Source organism: Neovison vison, chromosome 4, assembly GCF_020171115.1.
Source record: "Neovison vison isolate M4711 chromosome 4, ASM_NN_V1, whole genome shotgun sequence".
NCBI lineage: Eukaryota > Metazoa > Chordata > Mammalia > Carnivora > Mustelidae > Neogale > Neogale vison.
In genome coordinates, this window is record NC_058094.1 from 174,367,485 (window position 1) to 174,390,557 (window position 23,073).

Here is a 23,073-nt window from a genome sequence, read left to right on the forward strand (position 1 = left end):
AGCCAAAAAGGAAATGTAGCTGAAAATTCGTGATGTGCATAGAAATTATTCTGCCAATCTAAAAGAGGTTAAGATGACCTTGGTAATAACCAATATGATTTATAAAAAACATGTTACTATGCACATCCAGAAAGATTCAGAAGGAAATTTAGATTCCAGTGGTAATATTTTTAAAAAGCAATATACAACTGTTTGGATACACATAGCATATATGTACTTTATACACAAACAACTACTATAGTCGACAAAAAGAAACTGTACATTCGAGGTAACATTTACCTCAAAAAAGTTGTTACTGATTTTTTTAGTGTTTTTTAAAATTGATAAAATCTTGAGAGAACACAAGGTAAATATCAAAAAGATGGAACACTAGAAGGCCTCTCTATTGACAAACCATTTAGAGCTGAAATTTAAACTCAATCATTTCAATCATGGAATACAAAGAAAATACCACCACACTGTCCCCCACCATTATGAGGCACATAATATGGAACTTATTATTAAAACCCTCCACTTAAACATGTTAACTCGGATGTTAAAACCTAAAACCTTAGAGTAATCATACAAAATTCTTATGTTTAGTTCATTCTTACTCTGCACCAGTAAGTTAATCCTTATTTATTTTATACCAATTCCTTAATCTTTTTTTAAAATTAATCTTTTTGCGGGGGAGTGGCAGGAAAGTCACTTTTTGTACTTAATTTTCATTTTGAAATAATCTTAGACTTTTGAAAAGTTACAAAAATATATAGAGTTCCTACACACTATCCACCCAGCCCTCCCAACTGCTGTTACTGCTCCTGCTATTACTGCCACTACTACTAAAGGGAAAACTAAAGGACCAAAAGATGAAATAACATGTTGCAGGTCACACCTAGTAAATGGCAGAGTGGATTTAAACCAAAGACTAATTCCAAAGTCTGTGTTCTCACTCATTAAACTATCCTGCCCAATTTGAGCACTCTGTCATTTATTTTCTTAATCTACCATCTAATTCCAAGTTTAGGACCTATATCCCTAAAAAAATTTTAAATAACAAAGATTTCACTCAAGGGGCATAAATACTTTCAGGAACATAACCTATTTAACACTTTTCTTATCCACACTTCAAGTAAAAGACCTTTCCTCCCAGTAAGAAATAGTTCCTTCTCAAGTTATTGGAAAGCTGTGACCTATCTTAGGCAAATCTTCCTCACTGCATTATTTCAAAAATTCTTTTTTCTTTCTTTTAAGCTCCTGTTAGATTTTAATCTACACGTAAAAATAGGAGTTTATACTTTTTGGATATGCCTATCAATACTAGACTTAATAAACTACAGAAGAGAAACAAGCCAAGAAGCATTTAATAAAACTTTTCTGGTTTTAAAGCATACAAATATAAATTTATTTTCTTTCATTTAAAAAAATGTCTGAAGGGGCATCTGGGTGGCTTAGTCAGTCAAGTAGCTGCCTTTGGCTCAAGTCATAATCCTGGGGTCCTGGGATGGAGTACCATGTCAGGCTCCCTGCTCAGTAGGCAGTCTGCTTCTCCCTCTCCCTCTATTCTCTCTCTCTCATACATACTCTCTCTCTCTCAAGTAAGTAAAATCTTTCCCTAAAAATGTACGAAAACAGACCTATAAAGAAAACCAATGCAATGGTCTGCTTACCTTGCGAGCAAAATCTCCTTTTCCTTTACTGTAGGCTTTGTTCTCAAGGAAATCATACACATAGTGAGCCAAAGCTGGTGATGCTTTCATCATTTCAGGAGTTAAAAGTAACTAATGGGGGGAAAAAAAAGATACCTGACATAGATATGGTATTGGAAATTCACTCCCATCTGTAATTTTATCTGCTAGAAAATTATTTTAATTTTGTATTTAAAAAAACCAATTATACAGTTTATAAATAAAGTCATCAATAATTCTACAACCATTAACAGTTTGGTGTATATTTTTCCCAGCTGTTTTGACTTTCAGTGCATTTAATGTGACAGTTGTCCAAATGTATTTGCTACAGTAGTCCCCTTTCTGGGGGGATATATTCCCCAGTGGATTCCTGAAACCAAAGATAGTATCGAACCTTACATATACTGGTTTTTCTTATACATACATACCTGTGATGAAGTTTAATTTATAAATTAGGGACATAGGGATTAACAATAACAATAGAACAATTATAACAATATGTTATAATAAAAGTACATGCAATATACTGTGAATGTGTTCTCTCTCTCAAAATATCTTATTGTTCTGTCTTCACCCTTCTTGTGATGATAAGAGATGATAAAATGCCTACATAATTAGATGAGGCGAGGTGAATGACATATGCATTGTGACACAGCAAAAGACTACTACTGACCTGACAATTTATCAGAAAGACAATCATTTGCTTCTGGACCATGGTCATGGCTGATTGTGGGTAAGTAAAACCACAGAAAGCAAAACCACAGATAAGGGGGAGACTACTGTAGTCCATTTTCAGGTTTTATAGCTTATGAAGATCCACTCAACTGTTATGTTATTCACATCCTAACTCTTAAAGTTTTGTAGTCCACCGAGTCTTTGCTACTCAACTCTGCTGTAGCAAAATGTAAAAGCTATACTAGGTACTAATAAACTAAATGGATGGCTGTGTTCCAAAACTCAATAAAACATATGGTGAACTAGATTTGGTCTGCACTCTTCAATTTGCTGACCCCTATTCTAGAGGGTGGAGTGGGGGTGGGGGGCTAAATAATGGAACATTATATACCTGGGCTAAAGCCAGGTCTACGAGATGGAAAACCTTTACAAATCATTCATTAGTATAAAAAACTATAAACTGATATTATTATTATATCTGGCATCTGGGTACGCAGGTCTAAAACAAAGTTTTTCCTGGAATAATTAACTTGTGGGTCAAGTTATTCCACAGCAGAAATCTACATACCTAGGATACTACGTGTAAGAAATAGTCCCTTGGATCTATTCTTCTTTTGAATTATCCTGTAATTTTAGAAGTCTTAGACTCATTGTGGCCCATAGGAGGCCTTTATCAGGAATGAAAATCTGCTAGCTTTGGATACCCCATGAAGAGCTACTACCTACTGAATTGGAAACATTTATCTGTTTAGTGTACCATAAAACACCTAGACTTTATGTGATGTGGAAGAGATATGTGTACCTGTGATATGTGTACCTGTGTGTGTGTTTTCATCTAAACCTAAAGTGAGAAAATCCCTAGCACTCAGTGTCCCTTTAAGTTAGTCAATAAATAGAGAATACTGATAAATTACTGAATAGATGTGACATGCTAACGAAGTGTGGTTACTATCCCACTATTATATTAAAACATTCTTCAATAAAGAAATCTACTATATCTGTATGATATATTAAAATGAAAATCTATGGGTAATAACAAACATGGATTTACCTGCAAATATGCATTTAAATCCTTTTTTCTTTTTTCTAAAAAATCTCTATCCATATTATTAAAAGTCTTTTTACCAGGAAGCTTCAATATGTTTGATAAATTTTCAAACTAGAAGATAAAATACATTCAATAATTTTAGTGTTTTACAAAAATAGAAAAGCATTTTCCAAGAAATAATTCCTATATATATCAAAAGCATCGTTACTATATTATTTTATAATATATTTTATTATATTAAGCAAAAATCAGAAAGTATTTCCAAACACAGTTCTAATGCTATTTATTTATAAAGAAGTGTTTTCAATCAAGAATGACAAACATGTATAACTCATAAAACAGGGATGATGTCCACATGGGGTTTCATTTTAATACTCTTAATTTTGTTCAAACTTATCAACAGTAAAAGGCTTTAAAATATTTTCCTTAACACTTTGACTTGTGAATAAAGTATTAGCAAATATATTTTTAATGATCAAAGGCCCATGAGTTTCTAGCTTAAGAAATCTAAAAAGGAAATCTATTTTAATATTGATGACTGTCAATCAGTTAATCATTGTAACAGCTAATTATTAAAAACAGAAAAAGCAAATTTCAAAATAGAGATTACAGTTTTATTACAACTCCGCATATAAACAAATATAGTACAACATTGACACTTCTTCCCCCACCAAACATAAGAAAAATAAACTCAGAGATTATTAAGGGAAAAAACCCTAAAAGTCATTAGTATATTTTGCATCTTTGTAAGGCCACAAACACCAAGTAAGTCCACATGCTCTAGGTCTAGTATTTACAGACTTAACATTTGGATGCACCTTCAGAGGTCCACATATATAGTAATAAGCTATACCCTGCTAAAACACAGATTTTAACTATACCAGCTACTAACACAGCATGAGACCAAAGTCATTTAGCTAGTGACTGTGGCTGGCTGAAAGCCTAGTAACTGAAACTTCAAGCAGCCTTCCTGTTTTTCCCATGTGATACACACCCTAAACTGAAACAAGCTTTCTAAAACCATCCTGTGTTTAAAAACATCAACAATAATGGCTCTGTAAAGAAAACTTATTCCCGGTGCACAGATTAAAGAGGAAATGAATGAAAAGGCGTAGGTTAATTTTCATCTCCAAACTGGAAGATTCTGTAAAATTATTAAACAGAATAGCAAATCCAATGGTTGCCTGGAGCTATAATGTGAATAAATTCAATGTATGTTATACATGAAAGGTAAAGGCAGTTATTTTGCCTCAGCAAAGGCAAGAAAAACAAAAAAGGATAATTGCAATTTACAGGGAAAACGTTATGCTGTAGCGATACTCACAAATTTGGTTGCTCACAAAAGTATTAGAATGGGCCTTCATTGAATATCAAATGTCCAGTGGAGAGTTCCTGGTTTTATGAATTAATTAAAAAAGAATCATATCTTATGGAAATAAATTAATTTTTTCAAGGTGTCCTAAAGTTATTTAATTTGTTGGAATATTACTTTCCTACATCATCTTAAACTCCTGACTTAACTTTACAGAATATATACTTTATTCTGCTAATACAAAGATGTCATGGACTGAAAGGTATTGCTCCAACATCATATGTTGAATCCTTAACCTCTAGTACGTCAGAATGTGGCTGTATTTGCAGATACATCCTTTAGAGAGGGCATTAATTAAAACAAAAGCCCCCAGGGTGGGCGCTTATCTAATCTGACTGGGGTCCTTATAAGAGGAGGAAATCTGAACACACAAAGAGACACCCAAGGATGTGGGCACACAAAGAAAAGGCCATGCGAAGCCAAAGAGAGAAGGGCGTCCACAGGGAAAGCTAAGCAGAGATGGCTCAGGAGGAACCAAATGCACCAATACCTTGATCTCGAACTTACACGTTCCTGAATTGAAAGAAAATTATTTTTATTCTTTAAGCCACTCAGTCTGTGATATTTTGTTATGGTAGCCCTAGCAAATTAATACATCAAAGGAAAATAGCAGTTTGTAATGAAACCAACAGTTTATTTCAGAAACTTTAAAATATTAAACCTTGTTAATTAAAAAAAATTAAGTGCCAAAAAAGTTATTTTCTTACAGCCTAGATTATCAAACTCCTTTTAAAATTATCTGGAACAGAAGCATAAATGACTGACAGTTTTCTCAAATACTGTTATTATGAAAGGAAAAAATGGTGAAATTTATAGTCTATATTAAACTCATTACAAGTTTGGTATTTTAAAGATTTTATAAGTACAAGTAAAAGATAACTTGTTCCCTGAAAGGATAATATAATTCCCTCTGCCAAAAGCTCCAGAAAATTTTTTTAAAAGAATGTAAAAAAATTAGAAATTTACCTGAACATAAGAACTCACATAAATTAAAGAGTATTTCATGTTCACAAAGAACTCAAATATTATATATAAATCACAGACATTCCAAACGCAAAGATTTTATCTTTCTACACTGAGTATGTCAGGTTTAGATTCCTAATGAACTACTGGAAAATTCAAAAGACATGCCTGAAATTTTATGTTAGAAGGATTCAAAACTGGTTTATAGCCAGGCACATAAATACTTTTACTCAGTTACCTTAACACATACTTTATATTTTCTAAATCACTACTATTTTATCAGTGCTAATATACAATTGACCCAATATAACAGTAATATACAGTGTCTACCAGAATGTAAGCTCCTGGAGGCAAGGACTTGGTCCATCCTGTTCCCTGTTATATCCCTAGCATGAGAACAGTACCAAGCCACAGAAAAAACTTCATACGTATTTGTTAAACAAATAAATGCGTAGTTCAAGTGATTTCTAAAATAATGTCGCATTTAATTTTTTAATTATTTTCTTTCAATTTTACAAATCTCTACCCATAAAATATCAAATGAGGCTAAAAAAATCTTTAAAGAGTATAAATGATTTCATATATTTAGACAGGAAAAAGTTGACATCACAAAGTTAAATAACAAAACCTGTTTTTAAAAAAACGTTAACACTTCAAGAGCTCTATGGAGGTAAAATTCACTTGTGTTAACAGTTGTACTGTTACCAACCAATGCATTACAATTGAGTCACTGCATTTTTATTCTGCTATTTTATAAGATTTAAATTTTAAAATACAGGTAAAGCAGAGCTAAAAGGCAAACAGCCTGAGTCTTATTTACAAATGCTTACTTAGTATTTTGCTTAAAGCTACATTTTCACTCACAAACTTTTCTTTTTTAAATTCATAAGCTCTGTGAGCAATCTACACACTTAAGTAATCACAAGCTACAGGACTTGATAGGAAACACAAAGTCAAAAGCACTTTGCCTGTACTGAGCCCTCTCAAAAATGAATTCACTTTATTAATTTCATTTAATTTTTGATGCTATATTAAAAACAAAATTTCTCTCTGAACTGTTCTATTAATAAAGTTTTTTTAAGGTACATTCTTCACTTGTATTTGTCAATATGTAAACATGATATTTACTTTCCTAGACAATTTCACATTATACCAACTTTCCACTGATTTGGAAGTAAATAAAACTACTTCTTAGCAATTCAAATTATCTTAAAACTTGTCTTTTTTGGTTAAAGCGTGAGGATGGGAAGAAACACAAGCTATGAGATTTTAGCATATAAAACATGCAGTATTTAAAAAATTCAAGCAGTTATTTCTTCAATGTAGCACAGAAAATTCTTTCACCTTTACAAAAAATCAAGCTAAACATGAAGAAACAAATCAAGAAACATGCTGATCTATTCAACAACAAAAACAGAACAGGCAAGTCCAAAGTTATTTATTTCCTTGTGAATATAATTCAGAAAAGCCTTTCCCTTTTTTTTTTTTTTTTTTGAAGATTTTATTTTTTATTTATTTGAGAGAAACAGAGAGAGCATGAGATGGGAGATGGTCAGAGGGAGAAGCAGACTCCCCATGGGGCTGGGAGCCTGATGTGAGCCTCAACCCAGGACTTGCAGGACTCAATCCCAGGACTGTGGGATCATGACCTGAGCCAAAGGCAGCTGCTTAGCCAACTGAGCCATCCAGGTGCCCTCAAAATAGTCTTTTTCATATGGGCTTCTGGAGCCAATACTAACCTATTTTTAATCACTTTTAAGCCATTAATCGTTTATCTCACTTTATTCACAGAATACTTCAATAACATTATCATGATATCAACCATATTTTTTCCACTATCTTAACTGAAAAAGGTATTTTCTGATTAGTCAAATAATACAGTGTCATTTCAGAGCTTCTGTCCATTCAAATGTCACTATTAATTATTATTATTTTTACTGGATTAATACAGTTGCATATTTAAAGACCTTGAATGAAATAAAAGATTTTCAAAAGTTAAAATAAATTTTGCAGATCACATATTCCAATTCATCTGGTGATGATCTACTTTTTCAAAGTTAAAGTAAAGGAAAAAAGTATTTAATAAAAAAGCAAAACAGAAATAATTTGTTTGCATATGTTATCTTTGAGGGTCTATATACTCTATAAAACAAAAGGGTTGTATTTAGTAAGAACTAAAAACATTATTTGGTTAATGTTAAACTTAATTTAGGTTGTGGTTTATAAAACAACTTGATGGATCAAGGAATTAACTGTTACACTGTGGGGATAAGGATGCCATTTACAATAACTAGAGCTCTGAATTATATTGCTGAAAACACGAAGTGCCCTACAGTGATCCTCCCTATTTTAAACCAAACCCAAACACACCTGCAAAACAACACACACACACACACACACACACACACACACTCAGAAATATACATTCATTTTAATTTTCCAAGGTAGACCACTGATATTTTGTCACTGGTCTACAATGCTTGGGAATGGTTAAAGATTTATTTATTGGTTAAATGCTCGTAATAGTTCTGGCATTATGCTGATTATACAAAAATGCTTACCTTACTTTCTTTTGCTTTGGTCAGTATCCTCAGAACTATTTAGAATCAAACATCAAATCAGGAAACAATGTAAAGCACACAAACTTTAAAAACTTCATTACCTGTTCAGTGATCCTCATATGGAAGTCATGAAAGTCACTATAACGACGATAGGTTTTCCACATCTCCTCACTGTTAAGATTGCGTCGGTGTACAGTGATAGCATACAGTGCATATGTCTTGCCATGATCATTACACACGCCTGCCACAGCATATGGGTCATAGTCAGCATATACTAGTCATTTAAAACAAAATGAAGAGGAACAAAACACACAAAAAGGAGGAAGATGAAGAACAAAAACAAACAAAAGAACATGAAATGAAGAAGAATCTGAAATGACAGACTGAGACAAAAGGATGTCACCAAAGGATAGATTCCCATCCTCTGTACTCATATTGATAAGATTTTATACACAATAACTCCATTGGAAGTTTATGATGACACTACCAACCACACAGTGATATCTAATTTAGACTCTCTTCAAGAGCTTGTACTTATTCTTAGTTACAATACTGCACTACCACCTATTATAGTATTATTCTTTATTTTTTATTTTTTTTTAAAAGATTTTATTTATTTATCAGAGAGAGAGAGGGGGAGAGAGCAAGCACAGGCAGACAGAATGGCAGGCAGAGGCAGAGGGAGAAGCAGGCTCCCTGCTGAGCAAGGAGCCCGATGTGGGACTCGATCCCAGGACGCTGGGATCATGACCTGAGCCGAAGGCAGCTGCTTAACCAACTGAGCCACCCAGAGGAAAAGTAACAGAAACAAAATAATCTTTCATAGTAGCCTTCACCATTCAGCTGTATTTCAATTAAAATCTCTTCAACTAAACAGAAAGCAAAAGCCAAGGAATAAGATCTTATATAGTCTTTTGGCAAGTCCCTTCATTGTTTATAATATTAAAAAACTTACAAGTGTAATTCATTCTGGAGATTTTTTTTTTTTTTTAAATTCTACAGAGAAAGAGAGATCACAAGTAGGCAGAGAGTCAGGCTGAGCAGATGTGGGGCTCCATCCCAGGACCCTGAGATCATGACCTGGGCCAAAGGCAGAGGCTTTAACCCACTGAGCTACCCAGGCACCCCCTGGAGATATTTTTTTTAAAGGCATTTTCCTATGGACTTGTCACAAACCATTCAAGTGTGACAAGTCCATAGGAAAATGCTTTTAAAATCTAAACCTGTTCCCATTGTGTATTAAGTAAAGAGATATACTTTGAATAATTTTCATTTCCTTTTCTATTTTTCCATTTTCTTACCTCCTTCTAGTGTTGTATTCTATTCTAGAACATTTCTTCAGGTCTCTAGTAGTTTACTGAGTCTCCATTCATCTACATCTGGTCTATTTCTTAATCCAACCACTGATCTCAATTTCAATCACAGTATTTTTTTCTATGACTGCGTTTGTTTTTTTTCATAGTGTTGCATTCTTGCCTTGGGTTTTATCCTATGACTACTTTTGACATCCTCTCAGGCTAGGAGACCCTGTGGTACAAATCACTTGAAGATGGTTGACTCTAGATAGGCTTTCAATTTCTTGTGGATGACAGATACCTTTTCCAGTCACGATCTTGACATTCTTTCTTTTTTCCCCAGACACTAGGCTGTTTTTCTCATTCCTCTTTCATATCAAATACCCTTTGTTAATCTGGGTTTCATGTGAGGGGTTGGGTTCCAACTTCCTATGGCCTTAGTCCATACTGCCTCTTCAGAACTTGAGAGACATGAAAATGCCATCAAAATCAACACACATCGGGGCGCCTGGGTGGCTCAGTGGGTTAAGCCGCTGCCTTCGGCTCAGGTCATGATCTCAGGGTCCTGGGATCGAGTCCCGCATCGGGCTCTCTGCTCAGCAGGGAGCCTGCTTCCCTTCCTCTCTCTCTGCCTGCCTATCTGCCTACTTGTGATCTCTCTCTGTCAAATAAATAAATAAAATCTTTAAAAAAAAAAAAAATCAACACACATCAAGGGGTGCCTGGGTGGCTCAGTTGGTTGAGCGGCTGCCTTCGGCTCGGGTCATGGTCCCGGGGTCCTGGGATCGAGTCCCACACTGGGTTCCTTGCTCGGTGGGGAGCCTGCTTCTCCCTCTGCCTCTGCCTGCCTCTCTGCCTGCCTCTCTGCCTGCCTCTCTGTCTGCCTGTGCTCGTTCGCTCTCTCTCCCTCTGTCTCTGACAAATAAATAAAATCTTTTTTCACCTCAGGTCATGATCCCAGGATCCTTGGGTCGAGCCCCACATCAGGCTCTCTGCTCAGCAGGAAGCCTGCTTCCTTCTCTCTCTCTGCCTGCCTCTCTGCCCACTTGTGATCTCTGTCTGTCAAATAAATAAATAAAATCTTAAAAAAAAAATCAAAACACATCAAAATCATGTGAGCTCCTTGGCCTCAACTCCACTTCACTTCCCTAAATTTACTTTTCCTCTTGGTCTGGCACCTGTAGCTTTCTTCCTTTAGCTATTTTTATTTTACTGTTTTCACCTTTTCTATGTGTGGAAGGCAGGATTTACCATGGCACTTTTTAGACTACCATTCTGACCACAAGCATAAATTGCTCTTCTCTTTTGTCTTAAGATTTTATTTATCTGACGGACAGAGAACACAAATAGGCAGAGAGGCAGGCAGAGAGAGAGGTGGGGGAAGCAGGCTCCCTGCTGAGCAGGGAGCCTGATGTAGGGCTCGATCCCAGGACCCTGAGATCATGACCTAAGCCGAAGGCAGAGGCTTAAACCCACTGAGCCACCCAGGCACCCCAATAAATTGCTCCTCTAATAATAGATTACACTGATCCATAATTGTGTGGGGGGGTAATGGCCAAGTTCTGGAGCTAAATATTTTGTGTTTTGTATATAATTAGGCAAAGAAGGGTTTGCATATAGCAATCTTAGTAAATTATTTTAGTAACATAAAAGCTAAAAAAAAAAAGGCTAAAAATCTATACTGGCAAATGCAATTGAGACAGAAGCCTCTTTGAAGCTTTCATCAAAATTATTTTAAGATTTGTACTTTCTACTCAAAATTGTCCTTCATTCCCATTTAATATCAGTGTGCCTGATTCAACAAAACATAACACTAGGGACAGACTTTGGTCACCTGGCTCTAGGACTGTAACTATAGGTAACACTATTTAATATTCACTGTTCAATTCACTTCTTCCAGTCATCCTTCTCTCAGAGACTGATGCAGAACACACTGCATAAATCTTTCATCATGTTAGAGAACCACCACCACTCAACACAGCGTGACAAGGGAATAGTTTTATCCGCTGTGCTCAAGAAAGGTTTGGGGAAAAAAAATAGAAAGCAGAAGCCAATTAGGCAGCAAATCATAACCAATCAGAAGCTAACCAGAATAAGAAGAATGGAGAGAAATGCGGGAAAGGATGTAAGAAAGCTTTCTAAAAAAGAATTATCAGCTAGATCTATCACAAATCGATAGGCAGAAGAGCTCATGACTAGGGTACACACAAAATAGGAAGCATAAAGAGATTGTGCAGAAGATAAAAAGGTAATTTTTAAAAATAGATAATGAGGTTGCATATATTGATTATGAGGTGATGGTGAGATATTACTGTGGAAATACTCTGTTTTCATTAGGACAATGTTACTCATAGCAGGTGACAGAAACTATTTGTCACTAATCCATACTTGGATAAGGAAGAGGCCCCGAATATAAATCAAACTTTTACTAAGAACATTGCTTAATTTAGCTAATATTTTTTAAAGCAAGATTTCACAAAGAACAGAAACAGTATGCACTAGTCCAAGGACCACTTCTTGAGAAGCCCTTCACTAGACTCTAAGTTCTACTCCCTGTAATAAAGAAGTTAAGAATATAAAATCTAGACTCTCTGGAGTCCAACTGGAAAATATTTATTGAACAAACATATATAATGTCCACTCATATGTAATTACTAATGTAATTAATGAGTCCCATGACAATCCTATGAGATAAATATTATTATTACATTTTATGGATAAGGAACTTCTGAAGTACAGAGAAGTTAAGGAACTTGCCCAAATTCACCCAACTATTAAGTGGCAGAGCTGGGGTTTGAACCCCCAGAAATGGACAAAAGTGATGCTCTTAAAACCCTATTATGCTGCCTCTTAGTATTTATATGTAAGTTTGTCTGACAGAAATAATAATTTATTAAAAATGCTTAGTACAGTGCTTTCACACATTTTAACAAGCTAATAAATATTTGTTGAATCAATGGACAAAGTTGCTAGAAAAATCACAACTTTCGGAGAAAAGAAAGATCTACATAAGAAATATGGACATGAGTTTCTTCCTTGAGACAAAGTTTAAGGTCTTTAAGAAAGAAATATAAGGACAAATACTAAACATTTGCGGTTTAACAAAGACTTTAATGTCTGGAAGACAAACCAACAAAGAAAAGAGAGATTCTTGAAAAGAATTTTAAAGTTTCATGAAGGAAAAGTGAAACAACTTTAACAAAGCTAGAAAGAAAAGCAAGAAAACCTCTGGTTTTATTGAGAAAGTTGCTATCTAATGACTTTTACAAGCAGAGTAATGTATGCACCAACTAACTGTAAAGGATAAAAAAACAACTTAGACAGCAATTATTAATAACTTATTTCAGAAATACGGCAGGGAACACAATGCAAAATGAGATTCCAGCACCAGTGGGAAGCAAAAGAAAACAGAGATCTTTTTAAAAAATGCAAATTATCTTTTAAACTGTATTTCCACTATAAAATCTCCTTTTAGTTACCTCAAATGTAAGCATGGAAACTGAACTGAGATACCTCAGTATGGTAATATTCCAAATGTAATCTGATAGACACACTCCTATAATCTAGTAATAGTGAGAGGCAGGATAAGTAAACCATCATTAATTACTACTCATGGCATTATCTAATAACCCAATGGCAATGATGGAAATTGATTTTTTTCTTACTTGACTAAACATTTTGCATGTATGCTGACTGAGTCACAAAATTTTAGAGGTTTCTTACCTCATCTAAGCATTTCTTAAGCTTCTGTGAATTCCTATACCAACATTTCATTAACCCATTTACCTAGCTTGCCTTTGCATGTATAAAAAAATTAGAGCTAACGCCAGCCCCAAGCAATTTAATAAGAATTATGCAGATAATTATCAGCAAGACGCAAACAAGAAGAAGAAAAGATTAGGTTTCAAGAGTTTATTAGCAATGACAAAATGCTTAGAGTTTAAGTTTTTCAAATGTTAACAGTAACAACCTTAGAGAAAGAAGATACACAAGTACATCACAACATATACACAAAGAATCACTGAACACAATAAAGAGTATGTATCAAGCCATATACACAAATAAAAATAACAGAATTTAATGAAAAACATGCTGCAGAAAAAAATGTAACTTAAAAATGACTACAGATGAGAAAAATTGTTTGTAAAAGTAAATGTGGAAAATAATCCAAGGGTAACAATAATTAATAACTTTTGAGTAATAATTATACCACAAAGTCTCTTACCAGTGTCTGAAATGTAAGCATGAAGTTGTACTGAGTCATCGGAAGATACATTTGAAAGGTCATCTAAAGACTTGGAAAAGAAAAAAAAAAAAAGAAGTTTAATTTTATAAGGAAAAAAGTGTTAAAGCATCTTGTATCATATATGCCTTACTCATCTTGCCCCACATAAACTTTATATTGTCTGCATTCCTCCCCCAACAAAAAAACCTCTCTATTTATACTAACAGGAGAGAGAAAATACAGAATTAAAAAACTATAATACAAAGTATTTCAGAAATGAACTTAGTCAATTATTTCCTCCTTCATTGCTTATCCATATACCGACATTTGTTACTTCTCAATTATATTCAATACATGGCAAGGAAAAAAATATGGATAAAAATAATTAGACATGTTCTTAAGTTAACATTTTAATTTCTTTAATGTTGACCTATACTAGAGCCAATTCTGTATTATTTAACATTTTAGTTAATTTGGAAATGATTTTAGATTCCTTATCTATAAAATGAGTACCTACACATCATAGGGTTATATAAGGATTAAATAAAAAGACATGTAAAATATTTAGTAAGACTACCTAACACAAAAAAAATGTTGCCTGTTATGATTTGTTATTTCCATGAAGTGATTCCAGAGTCTAAAAGAGATTTTAAATAATTTTCAAAAACAGTTCCACAGACAAAAAATTATCAGAGTGACCCAAAATGAATCTTTATTCAACTATGGCCTTTGGGTTTAAATTTAAGACATTTCTGCCCATATACACACACCCACATATACCTAGAAGGGCACATAATCACATAATGCTGTACAGAAAGAGTTAATGAGTCAAATATATTTCAAATAATAATAGTAATGCAATATTATATACTTGGAATCACTAAGAGGGTAAATCTTAAATATTCTCAATACAAAAAGAAATGATAATTAATTGTGTGATGTGATGGAGGGGTTAGCTAACCCTAAAGTGGTAACCACTTTGTAGTATCAAACCAATATGTTGTACCTCTTCAACTTATGTAATGTTTTATGTCAATTATATCTCAATAAGGCTAGAAAAAAATAAACAACAACAAAAAAGAGTTCATTTGAAATTGTTCTTAGAAAGGAATGCTTGCAAGCCTGGCCCTTGGATGACATGTGGGAATTCAGAATTAGTGAAGGTTCCCACCATTCCTTAACTGCAAAGAGTTCACTGTACCTAATAACTGTTTATGCTGAACACCTGCTTTCCTTCTGGGAGTCTGGAATTTTAGTATGTACTAACTAGAGGTTTGTCTACATGACCTGCTTCAATGAAAATCCTCATCACTTAGTCTCAGATAAGCTTTCCTGGTAGCAACATTTCACATGTGTTGTCACATTCATTTCTGGAGTAATTAAGTTTGCCTAATGTAACTTTCATGGGAGAGGATTCTTGGATACTTGTACCTGGTTTCCTCTGGACTTTGCTGCATGGCCTTTTCCCTGTGCTGATTTTGCTTTCTTTTCTTTAAAGATTTTATTTATTTATTTGACAGAGAGAGAGATCACAAGTAGGCAGAGAGTCAGGCGGGGGGGGGGGGCAGGCTCCCTGCTGAGCAGAGAGCCCGATGCGGGGTTTGATCCCAGGACCCGAGATCATGACCTGAACCGAAGGCAGTGGCTTAATCCACTGAGCCACCCAGCCACCCCCTTATTTTGCTTTCTGTTCTTTTTCTCTAATAAATCCTTTCCACAGGAGTCAGACTATGCAAAGGCCTATGAGTCCTCTAACAATCACTGAACATCAAAATGGTCTTGAGGACCTCTGACACACAGACATATAATTCACATGTTTCTTACACTCTAAAAACCACAGAATCTGAATGAACTTTGGGACCTAACGTGATATTATAGATATTACTAGAAGAGTCATTTAAATGACTTAAATGCAGCCATATATGACATAAACAACCATAAAAAAGAGTTCATTTGAAATTGCTCTCCTTAGAAAGGAATGCTTGCAAGCCTTGCAAGCCCATTTAAATTAAGGCAACTACATTCTCAGAAGAAAGCCAAAAGGTTACTACTTAAGACTGTTCATTAGGAGAAGCAAAATATGGTAACAACATATAGATAATCCAATATTTCCCAGGTCAAGTCAAGTGGACGAATCATTAAATTAAAATGGGTCTAGTCCAGGCTTCACCAGTGATACCCTAAGAGACTTTAGCCAAATCAACTCTTTCTTGTACCTCAATTTTCTCAATGGTACAACAGTATAATACTAGTTCTACAACTTTGTCAGTTTACAGAATGAATTATAATGCTCTGAAAGGAGAGTGTACTTATTTTTAAGTGGTCATATGACCTGTAATAAAACATCTTGATAGAAACACAACCTTTGTTTTAATACTACTTTTATGTGAAAGATAGAAGCCTCAAGAAAATAGAATATTCTACAAAATTTAGATTGTTATCGATTATGATCTTCTAATTATAAGCGATCACAGAGAATATAAAACAATTGTTTTTCAAGAAGTATTTTTGTTACTATTATTAACCCTCCTTTGTACTAACATTTCAACAGCACAACAGTACTTATTGCTTTAAACGTTACCATCTTATGCTATGCAACACAGAAATTGTTAGAAAACTTTGTACCTGTATGTCTTTTTAGCACACTTAAATAATATTATTTCCATTTAATATGATGAAAAAATCCAATGAAACATCTCTTAAACATTAGTCACAGATATAAGGCAAATGCAATTATCAAGTAGACTATAAAATTACAATTAGTAAAATAATATCAACTACATTCTGATTTAGAATAAGTATTATTATTATTTTTTTTTAGAATAAGTATTATTTAATAAAAGAAAAATGTTATTTCAAAACAAGTAGACTAATGCTGTCCTGAAATAAAATACAATTTTTGTAAAGTAATCCTTCGGTTAAGATTCTTGGACTGCTGGAGTGCCTGGGTGGCTCAGTTGGTTAGGCAACTGCCTTCGGCTCAGGTCATGATCCCAGGGTCCTAGGATCAAACCCCATGTTGGGCTCCTTGCTTGGCAGGGTGCCTGCTTCTCCCTCTCCCTCTGCCTGCTGCTCTGCCTGCTTGTGCTCTCTCTCACTCTCTGTCAAATAAATAAATAAATTAAAAAAAAAAAAAGATTCTTGGACTGCTTGCAAAAAAAAAAGAATTTTTTTATTTAACATCATGCTGAAACCGAAAAGGAAAGTTCAGATTTACTGTGATAATCCATATAACAACGACTGCACTGTTAGAAATGCCTAAAATTTACCTGTCAGTCCCAAATAAAAAATGAGTAAGTCCCCACATTAAATATTTTCTTCGCTTACTATATTGGAAAAAACTATTATGACCTATTTTACAATCTTGAAACTATTTTTTAAATGTAGCTATCCACTAAAATTTGTCTATATATTAAAAAAGAAAGAATTCAAAAGATTCTAGCTATTTAAAACCTTGAATATAATAGATTCATGTGAGTAACAAAATACTGAAAATCACTGTCCTCAAGTGTGACCTTTGTCAATCACGAGAGACTATGTGGTTTATATTTCTATGTGACAAAGGAATCACTCTTATTTGAAAAAGCATTTATTCCAGATATGGAATAAAGAAAAAAAAAAGTATTTGTTACTAGTGATCAAACACTTGTACAAGCACTACAAAAGTGTGACTACTTGAAATTTCAAATGAATGAAGCTTCATCACACTTGAAAACTTTCATTATAAATGAACATTATTGCTAATACTTTCTTCATGCTCTAGGAGCTATTCCTTTTTGTTATAAGGTTACAAAATATAAAGAATAAATGGTAATGATACCAAATCTAGGATTTAGGAAAATATTTCAAATGCTACATCATATCTGACACAACACTATGGCTGACTGCTTCAGTGTTTTGTTACAGGCTGTACTTTGTAGAGTAATAAAACACTCAATAAGGTTATTTTTTTAAATATAGTTATACAGAATACAACAAAAGATAATGGACCTACAGAACATTTAGCTTTTACAGAAAGTAAAAGAAAAAGTAATGTAAATAGAAGAAGAACAAAGCAAACAATCTCTAATTCCCTACAAACTCTAGACTGAAACTTTCATAGAACATATTTCTTCCTTGCAGCATTTTATGAAATAACTTATTCATTACAAGGATGGGTATACAAAAGAACTGAAATGTTAACTATTTCACACTTCACTGTGAATGTATAAAATGCCAATGACAGCTTATGTGCTAAAAATATATCACTCTTAAATTTGTAATCATAAAATAATGTTGCTTAATTTACTCTAAGGCCTTAAGCTTAAAAAATTTTTTTACAACAACCAGAACTGGTTATAGTGCACACGTTAAGAAATATCTGGGAGTTTTCAGATATCTTAATTTTGTATTTCTTTTCTACATACAAAAAATAAAACCTAATTTCAATGTAAACATTTGTATATTACAAGTTTACTATCCAACATAGCACTAACCAAAGAGTCATTTCAAAATGCTACATATTGGGATTGGAAATAATGAAGTCACCTTTTTTACCACATACAACTGAATTATCCAAGTGTAACTTAAGCCCATTTTTTAAAAATAAAAATAAGGGACGCCTGGGTGGCGCAGTTGGTTGGACGACTGCCTTCGGCTCAGGGCGTGATCCTGGAGTCCCGGGATCGAGTCCCACATCAGGCTCCCAGCTCCATGGGGAGTCTGCTTCGCTCTCTGACCTTCTCCTCGCTCATGCTCTCTCTCACTGTCTCTCTCAAATAAATAAATAAATAAACTTTAAAAAAAAAAAAAAAAAAAAAAACTAAAAATAAAAATAAATTTCAGAGGTGCTTATTATGTGAATTTAACATTTAAAGTAAATAACTTCTTATTATATTAAAGGATGATCTGAGAGCTTCTAATACTTACTTATGTATATTTATTTTTATATTTTTATGTCACTGTGATGATTAAGTGCCCATAATAATAACTTACCAAATTTATGCTTCCAGTAGGAGACCCATTAAAAGACTCTGTGGGAGGAGAAATTCAAGTTAGTACATAGAAAAAAACTTTTGAAAGAGCTGTTTTACCTAAGGTTCAAACACCAAGAATGAAAGTTACCCAAGCAAAGACATAATGAAACAGCAAAGGAAACTGTGGTATACTACTCCCCAAACACCTGATCCCTTAAGCCTCATGTTTTTGCAAGCCACATATTTCAGAGGAAAACAAAACAAAACATATATATACATATATATGTGTATATGTGTGTGTGAGTTGCCCCTACAAAACACACACCAAAAACAGACATTCATGTACAGGAGAGCAATTGTTAAATATTTTATTCTTATTGTATCACATAAAGTTTTCTGATAAAACATAAACATGAAGAAAACACTGTAGAGTGAAGTTCATTAGGAAATGTCAAGGTTTTTTTGTTAGTTCTGTCTTACTGGATTAAGAAATAATACAAATAAAATTTTTCTTTCATGTGAAGAATAAATAGATTAGTGTGTATATATAACATACCTATTATATCCACTTATTCTTGGTAGATTTGGCTCAAAAACATTATAACCCTAGATTCACAGATCAATATATAACCAATAGAAAAAGATACATAAACTCCATATGCACTGCCATTTAATTAAAAAGCTAAAAATTATGTTTAGAAAGTAACATTAGAGAGCCGTCAATTACACATTATTAAAATTAATGTCTTTTCCTTCGGTGTTTTATTCTATATATAAGTATACAAAGTTACCAATTAAGATGTCTCTCACTTAAAAACAGAAATGAATATATGGTGAAACAGTAAACATATACAGCTTAAAGTTAATGTATGGCTTCTAGAACTTAAGAGATTATTTATGAATCTAGATATCTAAACAGGTCTTCAAAACCACTTTCTATTACTTTTAGAAAGAAGCAGTTTGTGTTGCTATCCAGCTTCAACAACTCTAAATGCCCAACAACATTTCTTGGTCCCTCAGACCTATGGTCACAAAAAGTAAACAGGAAATTCCACCTAGAATTACCCCCTCGTTAACAGCAAAGTGATAATTAAAATGAGCAAACAGTTCTCTATCCACCTTATTCAATTATATACCTACTTCCTTCTGTAGTCTGCCCACTTCTTAAATCTTTCTACCAAAGACAAATCAAGTTAAAAGAGCAATCAGAAGGAAAACAAGGTGTAATTTAGTTTTGTGATCAACAATAAGAAGATCCAGAAATAGAGTCTAAAATCAATCAAGGCCCACATTTAGCCAAGAATTTGATAACTGCCTATAAACATTAGAAAACAAAGTATGATTTCATATGGCACGAAAAATGTGAGTAAAATTAAAACAGAGCATTACTTAAAATTTTTTTAATTAATTAATTATTTATTTATTTATCTGAGAGAGAGACAGTGAGAAAGAGCATGAGCGAGGAGAAGGTCAGAGGGAGAAGCAGACTCCCCATGGAGCTGGGCGCCCAATGCGGGACTCGATCTCGAGACTCCAGGATCATGACCTGAGCCGAAGGCAGTCGTCCAACCAACTGAGCCACCCAGGCGTCCCTATTTAAATATTTTTAATATTTAATTATTAAATATATTAATATGGTTAATCAATTAACATGGTTTTAATGTTTTAATGAATGAGAAATATCAAGTATTTTAAGGCTGAACTAATTTAAAAAAGCAATACAAAGAGAAAGAGAAGGGAAAAAGGGGAGACTTACAAAAGCCATTCAGCTACCTACCTACCTACCTACTGAAGTTTGATTAAATAGGAATGAAATTCCTTCCTCAGAAGGGGAAAAAAAACCAACCCACTGAAGGATATAATCACACATAATAAGACTTGGCCCATTCATTTTAGGCTCGCCTGTAGCCTCCATTTTTTAAAAAATTATCTATACAGTTAAAAACTAGATTAGAGAATTATTTTTAAAATGTCTAAAAAATAAATTGTCAAGAATATTATTTTTTTTTAATTTTATTTGAGAGAGAGAGAGACAAAATGAGCGGGGGCGGGGCAGAGAAGGAGAGGGAGAAGCAGGCTCTCCACTGAGCAGGGCGCCCAACACAAGGCTTGATCCCAGAACCCTGGAATCATGACCTGAGCCGAAGGCAGATGCTTAACAGAACGAGCGACCCAGGTACCTCAAGAAACTTAATTTTAAAGATAAAAACTGATTTTATAACAAAAAATGTGGGGAAGGCCTATTTTTGATTAAACAATCTTATAATAACAAGAAAATCATAAGCATTACTATTTGAAAAAAACCCCAGCAACTGCCTAAAACCTAAACACGAGCAAAGACAATAAACCTGACATTATTTATACCCATCATTCTACATACTTTTTTCAAATGGTTTCAAGAAAAGGAATTTATACCCATCATTCAACATATTTATACCTGTCTTTCTACATACTTTTTTCAAATGGTTTCATGAAACTAAGACAATTTCTTAGTTATAAAGATTATAAAAGGTCACCAAAAAGGACAAAAAATATTAAAAAGCAATGTCCTAGAAAGACAAAAGATACATTAATGTATATAATTCCAAACTTCAATCAATAATTCCAATGTGAAGGATGCCTCAGTGGCTGATACATAAGAGAAGTACATTTACTTCAGATCAAGACAAGTCGCAGAAAAAATTTTTTAATGTACTTTATGCTTTAAGAAAGTTTTGGGAAGTTTCTGATAAAAAAATTGGTTCCATTAGTTGCACAGATGACAACTAACGAGATTGCCTAGAAAGATATGAATAAAAGTTAAAGTCAATTTACAAGACTTTGATAGAGTTATTATACTATAGGAACAAAAACTACTGCCACAGAATGTAATGCTACTATCATCATTTTAAATTATAGATTACTTAGAAGCTCAAACAACTGGCTGATTATGATTTAACTTATCTCCTCTCATTCTGGGTCATATAGCAAATCCTATATAATACTAAGAAATCTCTAGAGTATCTACATATATAAAACATAGTGTGTGTGTGTGTGTGTGTGTGTGTGTGTATACACTACATAATACTAAGAAATCTCTAGATGAAATGAAAATAAAAATATTTATATATTTACTTTTATATTTTTTATATATAGTGCACTGCTACTTGCAAATTTTATAGCAGCTCTGTAAAAGATTTTTCAATAGAAACAGTAAATACAGATAACACTGTATGAGAAACTTGAGTTACACTGAATTTTACTCAGCTCCCACAGAAATACTCTTTAAAAAAAAACCAAACTTCCTTAATTATGCAATCATATCCACTTAATGGAACATTATTCCAGGTTTACAAATTAAACCAGAAAAAGTATTAATTTAAAAACTCAAAATATTAGATCAAAAACCAATACAGAATTATCAAAACTCAAATGCAAACTCCTGTAACTGGATTTCTTAGATTATTTAAAAAGTAAACTCTTACTAATACAGACCAGGGAAAGAAGGAGGAGGGAGAGGGGATGAGAAGAGTAAGAACCTGCTATAACAGAGATTAGTTTTTAAAGCAATGCTAACTGGGGCACCTGGGTGTCTCAGTTGTTAAGTGTCTGCCTTCAGCTCAAGTCATGATCCCAGGGTCCTGGGATAGAGCCCCACATTGGGCTGGCAGGAAGCCTGCTTCCCCCTCTTCCAGTTCCCCTGCTTGTGTTCCCTCTCTCACCGTGTCTCCCTCTATCAAATAAGTAGACAGATAGGTAGTATCATGCTTAGTGAAATAAGTCAATCGGAGAAAGACAACTATCATATGATCTCCCTGATATGAGGAAGTGGAGATGCAACATGGAGGAGTTAAGAGGGTAGGAGAAGAATAAATGAAACAAGATGGGATTAGGAGGGAGACAAACCATAAGTGACTCTTAATCTCACAAAACAAACTGAGGGTTGCTGGGGGGAGGGGGGTTGGGAGAGGGGGATGGGGTTACGGACACTGGGGAGGGTATGTGCTATGGTGAGTGCTGTGAAGTGCGTAAACCTGGCGATTCACAGACCTGTACCACTGGGGCTAAAAATATATTATATGTTTATAAAAAATAAAAATTTAAAAATTAAAAAAAATAGATAGATAGGCAGATAGATAAAAATAAAGCAATGCTAACTACCTAACAGATGTATTGTTATCTCCAACTCAAAGTAGTCCTGCCAATAGAGCCTATTCATAAGTGGTTAAAATTACTCTCAAAATAATTAGTGAACTCTTGCCCACTTACTTTTTATTTCCATTGTTTATTTGAACATACCAGGAAGCTTATCACACCTTACATATTCTATTAG

The 23,073-nt window shown here is 33.9% G+C and overlaps 1 protein-coding gene across 4 annotated transcripts in view; it reads right to left on the bottom strand.

Annotated features, from left to right (window-relative positions):
• The window catches only part of SNX13 (sorting nexin 13), a 133,631-nt gene that overhangs the window by 14,694 nt on the left and 95,864 nt on the right, over positions 1–23,073 (bottom strand). For 2 of the 4 annotated variants that reach the window (XR_006384280.1, XM_044246150.1), the window contains exons 16-20: positions 18,781–18,818; positions 13,807–13,876; positions 8,388–8,560; positions 3,394–3,501; positions 1,650–1,760 (exon numbers count right to left, since the gene is read on the bottom strand). Coding sequence is in view for 3 of the 4 variants with exons in the window: in XM_044246150.1 (XP_044102085.1) it covers positions 1,650–1,760; positions 3,394–3,501; positions 8,388–8,560; positions 13,807–13,876; positions 18,781–18,818 (500 nt within the window). In the remaining variant the exon portion in view is untranslated. The remainder of the gene's footprint in view (positions 1–1,649; positions 1,761–3,393; positions 3,502–8,387; positions 8,561–13,806; positions 13,877–18,780; positions 18,819–23,073) is intronic. The other 2 variants (XM_044246148.1, XM_044246149.1) reach the window with 2 other exon arrangements.